Below are 5,893 nucleotides of genomic sequence, written 5' to 3' on the forward strand. Positions count from 1 at the left end.
CCCGCCACCATGAACAAGCTTTACATCGGCAATCTCAACGAGAGCGTGACCCCCGCCGACTTGGAGAAAGTGTTTGCAGAGCACAAGATCTCCTACAGCGGCCAGTTCTTGGTCAAGTCCGGTTATGCCTTCGTGGACTGCCCCGACGAGCACTGGGCGATGAAGGCCATCGAAACTTTCTCCGGTAAGAGTGCGCCCACCTCCCCGAGAAACCGCGACGAAATCCCCAAACAACGGAGACCTGCGCCTCGCTCTCCTTGCCCGCCAACTCTGCTCTCCCACGGGCCTGCGGGGCTTGGCTTCGGGACCCACCCTCCACCCACCTCCAAGGACACCCCCACCCCACCCCCAATCCCTACCCCTGCGCGGAAACATTCGGGGTATTCTCGCCCCTTTCTCCCAGCCCCTGTAGGGTTTAGTAAGGCCGTCCCCTCACCCCCCACTAATGATGCGGGAGCCCCCAGTGGCAGTAGTGGGGGGGCGCCACTGAGGCGCCCCCCGTCTGGGCGTTATTTCCACGTCGGCCCCTCCCCATCCGAGGCTGGACGCCCCCCAACCCCACCCTATTAGCACCCTCAGCTCCCCTTCCGCCGTAGGCCTTCCCAGGCGGGCAAGAGGCCTCGCTCTCTTTGCGACCTCCCGGGTTTCCGTGGGGACTGCAGCCCTCGGGCAGGACTGGAGAGCGGGGGTCCCGCCTCCCGCCCAAGGCCTGGGGCTTGAGCCATTTTGATTTGAAAGTGGGGCGTGAGCGGGTGGCGCGGCGGCGGCGGGTCGCCATGCTGCTTCCCGAGACGCGAGGCTGGGCCGGGAGGCGCGCGCCGGGGCCGCTGGGGACCCTCTCTGCCGACCCCGTTCCGCTCCCCCAGGACCTCGCCTCCCCACCAGCCCGACAGGTGACTGCCCCGCCACCGAAGCCCTCCTCCCTGGCTCTACGGAAAAATAAAGTTTCGTTCTGCACCCCACCCCAACACATTTAGGGAGAAACGGGGGCTCTTTCTCGGCCCCTTCTCCCCACATCTGGGAGCCGTGTAGGCAGCCCGACCCAACGGACATCCTCGCACTCTTCCCTAATCGGTTTCCCGGAGCGAACCATGACTTAAGCTAGCCTCAGCGAGAACAGGAGAAAACAAAAATTAAGAAAACAACAATAATGAATCTAGACTCCACTATTCTCAGAGCGATCACTTCGCATCCGGCTGCGGAACCCACTGCCTGGATTCCTAGGAAGGTCTTACATCCCAGTAACTCCTGAATTACTCATGTCTTTCTCTTTCCTTTTCCTGCCCCCCACCCCTGTTCGAGCGCTTATATTGCCTTTTTTTTTTTGGAATCTTTAGGGAAAGTAGAACTGCAAGGAAAACGCCTAGAGATTGAACATTCGGTGCCCAAAAAACAAAGGTAGGAAAGAGCTCTTCTCTGGGGCGGGCGGGGAGAGCCCGTGGGCGCTGAGAGGCTGTGTTCAGGGGTCCATAAGTGTCTCCAATGGAAGAAACCCATTACTGGCCTTCCCACCCCAACTCCGGATGTTGGGGGCAGGGAGGGAAGATTGGCTAAGATCTTGTAATGGGTGGTTTACAGCTTGTAAAAAAAATAATAAGCTGGGGCTGGGGTGGGTCGATGTTACTTGGAGAAGTAAACGAAAAAAATAGGGAAGAAGCCTGTGGAGTTTTTCAAGGTGCGTGGGGCCATTTTTCTGGGGAAGCGAAAAATCTTGAAGAGTTTAGACTCATGGACTTTTTTGCAACTTCCTAGCAGGCCTCATTTTCTGTTGTTTTTTTTTCCCCCCTCATCCTTCCCTCACGGTAATTCTTAAGTGAATGGTGGGGGGCACCTTTTGACTCCCTAAGGGAAATGAAATGAGTTCCTGATCCTAAAAGAATTCTCTTATGAGTGTGCTTCATTTATATTTCTGCAACAGGGTAGGACATTAGTTTTTTCTTAGACCCCTATCCCTAGTCTTTCACATTACATGTCTGTCCTGAAATCCCAACTGGATTTTGCAAAGAAAACGCTTTGGCTGTACTCTCCTTTCGGAGTCCCCCGCCCCCCACCCTTGCTTTTTCAGTCCATTGTTATAAGGGGACCATCTGGGGTGAGAGCTTTGTGTTCAGGCTGTGAGCTGGGGCTCTTTGGAGGGTCTAGAACTCTCTCCATGAGTGTGTGTGTGTGACCTAGTACCTTTCTATCCTCACTTCAGCAAAGTGGGGTACCTCTGTCATGTTATCCCTAAATCTGATTCATGGTGCATTTTAAATCTTTCACTGAACTCTGGCTGGGAAGTTCAAGGGTAGAGTCTTTCTGTATTCTGAAATCTGACTTTAAACATGTTGACAGTGCAGTTTTCTCATATTGCAGCCCCCAGTAAGTCTTTGATTATCTCACTTCCCTTCTCCCCTCATTTCAACTGGAAACTTACTGCTTTTCAGGATAATCCCAGGTCTTTTAGCATGGGAAGGTGGAGGTGGGTGGCTGTGCTTTTTTGGAGGTGGTTAAGAGGATCTAGAAAGTTTAACAGGAGGAAAAATCTGTTCAGTATTTTAGCTTGAGATATTTAAATAACTTGGAACTGTTGTATCTATAGATGATCAATATGGCTTGTAACTATGTTTACAGAGCTTGTGATTTAACCTCCAGTGCTTGAAATACTCTGTTATTGGAAAGGCGATTAGAGTTAGGGTAAAGAGGCAATCAAATCGGAAGGAAGAAAAAAAGTCTTATTTATTATTTGGAAGCATTTCCTGGAGATGGGAATTAGAGAAAAACATACACTTGACACCAGTAGATTTATTGAGAAGGTTGTGGACATTTGAACTGAAAGCTGAGTGTTTGAAACATGTTGATGAGAAATATCCAAAATAACTAGAATTCCAAAATACGTAGGAATTTTTTTTTTTTTTTTTTGCTCTTCAGCATGGTTTAATTTTTAAAGAGAATGTAGTGAAAAGCAAGAGAAATAGCTAAATGTGATGAAATGGAACCCAAAACATTTATATTTTAATTTTCATGGTGCTCTATATTTATGGATCTTTTCTCCTAAGCCATCTGGTTGGTTTCAAGCCATTTTTAGGCTCCTTCTTGTTCCCTCCAAAATGCATTACTGAGAGCTCTTTTGAGTTGGGAAGGGGTGGGGTTTGTGAGAAGAGTGGGTACAAAATCTGCCTTTCCACACCTACATTAAATTTGATCTTTTGTGCGTTCTTCCCTTCCTGAAATAATTTTTGAGCACAAACATTGAGTCAGTTGTGTTTTATTTTATTTTTTTGGGGTGGTGGTGAAAAGGCACTTCATTTTTCTAGAATGAATCAATTTTTGAAGTTTTGGGATTAAAAAAAGAAAGTTTGTTTTCGTGAAGTCAGTATGCTCTATCATTTTGTGTTCTTTGGGGAAGCATATTGTGGTATGTGTTTTTAGTCTGTCTGAAAAGTTTTCTCAGCTGGATTTTTCAATCTCATGGATCTATAGAACAGGAACTAGTTAATTATGACTAATATTTTAAGCAAAATGAACTGTGCATATATATTTTGTGTATATGTGCTCTTCTGTTTTCACTGATTAAAATGAAAGAGAACTTCTTGATACAATCATTTCCAAATAAATTACAACTTTACATGTTTCTAAGAAATTCATAAAAACCTAACAAGCTAAATGGTACTCGTTTTTGTTTTTAGAGGGGGCAGTCAAACAAAAGATGATATTATCACAGTTAACCTGAGCAACCCTGATTTTGAAGAATTAGTATGTTTTGTCCTAACTTTGTATCTATTTGATAAATGTAATTTGTACCTTTTTAAGAGCCCAAGAGACTGAACATTATGAATTTAAACTGAAAACAATTTGAATTTTTTAAATGAGTGGCATTAAATTTTTCTGAGAGCACCTTCTCAAACCCCCTCTTAAACAGTGTTGGAATTTTGGTCAACAATTTCAGCTTTCTGTTGAGATTTTGTATATATTCACTGTCAAATATTGGGACAAAGGAGTAAAACCAAAAGCATTTTAAAAACAGTTGTGAAGAGGGTTTGTATATGTTTTGTTTTGAGAGACATAAGAGTAGTTAAGGTAAAGAGATACCATCTTAGTGAGTCTTGTTTATTTTGGGAAATGACTTGCTTTTTAAGGGAATTAAACTTTTGTTTCATTTGCCACTGTGTATGCCTTTTTCTAGAGGAATGTGACCTAAAGATAGCATACTTACTGTCAACTGGTGTCATCAAAATAAAAGGTGTTGCTGTTAAAAAAAAATGAAAGAGATGTACCACATTTTTCTTGGTGAAATGTATTCAGGTTCAAGACCTGATTTCCTTAGACAAGTTAACGGTGGTTCTTTTCTCTTGTCTTAAAATGAGATGGGCTAACACTTTACCTTAAATTTCCAACATAGCCTTCTAAGTTTAAGAACTCTCAAAAGAGAAAGTGTTCAAACATTCTGATTTTACAGTTTAATTTCTAAAGTTAGCTGCTTTAAAAACCTCTGTAAAAGATGCCTTATAAAAAGCAAAACTATTTTTAAGTGATTTGTGGAGGTTCTGAAATAATTGGATCACTAAATGTTTTCAAAACAAGCAAAAAAATTTTGCCTTCAGAAATGGGTATGCTTTTAGAGAAAATTGTTCTTTATGGGCTGAATATGAATTATAAGAGTGGTTAAGAAATAAGGGAATGTCTGAAAAAACAACAAAGGAAAAAAAGTACTATAGTAGGAAGACTGTCAGGCTTGCTTTAGTGATTGTAGTTGTCAGATGTATCTTTCAACAAGTTAAGTATTCAACAAGTAAGTTTAAAGTAGAAACAGTTTATGACACTTTTAGTAAAGAAGTTTTTTTTTTTTTTAATGAATATTAGGTGAGTTTTGGGGCTTTAAGTTAAAAAATGGTTGATTCTTAAAATTTTTTGCACTAGTTGGAGGAAACGTGGAAATCAATTCACTCTCCCCAATTTTAATTTCCACCTAGAAAGTAAGCTTTACAAATTCATAATTTAAGTTTTCTTCACTGCTAGAGAAATCTTTGTCACATTAGTGCTCAGTATTTCAAGACCTTTACTAAGGACAGTGATATCTGACTATCTTTTGGAAGAATTGTAGGTTTTCAGAACCCTTTATTTTCTGACTCAAAGTAGAAGAAATTTTACTCCATTGGTTTCTCAGATGGAGAACTTTAAAGAAGGGGAAGAATTTGTAATTCCCATCACTAATTCATTCAAAATATAGTTCCATATGTAAAGTTTTAATGGCACAGCTTTTGGTGAAAAAAGAGCAAAACATTCTTATAATTATTTATGTTTTAGAGATAAATATATGATATTAGCCATTGGAAGAATTTTTATTCAAAGGTCTGAGAGTCTAATCTTCTTAAATTACCTAAATATATGTCATTTGAATCTATTTTGTGTTTGGGTACTTTTAAGGCTTATTTTGAATTTATTTATTCCAGACTTTAATGTGTAACAGCCACTTGACAAAGATACCATTGAGATGGGCTAGTGAGTATACAATTTTAAAACGTTAAAAATATTTAGATCTGGTTTAGTTGAGCGAAAAGGGGGGACCACCAAGTGCTTTTTGTTGAAGTTCAGGGATTTCTGTTGAAGAGGTATGTACTGGTTATATCTCTGTTGTTTTTTGTGTGTAGGGTGGCAGTAGTGGTGATGTTATTAGAATAAATGTATGAACCAAAGGCGTTGGAAGAACAGACATTCTGCCGGCTTTCAGAATTTAAATTCAGTCTTGTTCTCTCTCCCTCATCCTCTTCAATGATTCTTAAAATGTGGCTAATGCCTTCCATAAAGTACAGCCTAGATTTTGGGATGGGAGTGTTAAGAAGAGAAAAAGAGGGGGAAAAAGCAGCAGGGGAGACTGGAGAAATCAGACGAGTTAGTCCTGGGTTGGAAAATC

The 5,893-nt window shown here is 41.7% G+C and overlaps 1 protein-coding gene across 2 annotated transcripts in view; it reads left to right on the forward strand.

The window, feature by feature from the left end:
* The first annotated feature begins 6 nt into the window (after positions 1–6).
* Positions 7–5,893, forward strand: part of IGF2BP1 (insulin like growth factor 2 mRNA binding protein 1) — a 35,451-nt gene continuing 29,564 nt past the window's right edge. For both annotated transcript variants that reach the window (XM_006924770.3, XM_006924771.3), the window contains exons 1-2: positions 7–184; positions 1,338–1,398. In XM_006924770.3, coding sequence (XP_006924832.1) covers positions 10–184; positions 1,338–1,398 — 236 coding nt within the window. In that variant the 5' untranslated portion in view covers positions 7–9. The remainder of the gene's footprint in view (positions 185–1,337; positions 1,399–5,893) is intronic.

The sequence above is a fragment of the Pteropus alecto genome, unplaced genomic scaffold (assembly GCF_000325575.1).
Source record: "Pteropus alecto unplaced genomic scaffold, ASM32557v1 scaffold98, whole genome shotgun sequence".
In the NCBI taxonomy this organism is placed as follows: domain Eukaryota; kingdom Metazoa; phylum Chordata; class Mammalia; order Chiroptera; family Pteropodidae; genus Pteropus; species Pteropus alecto.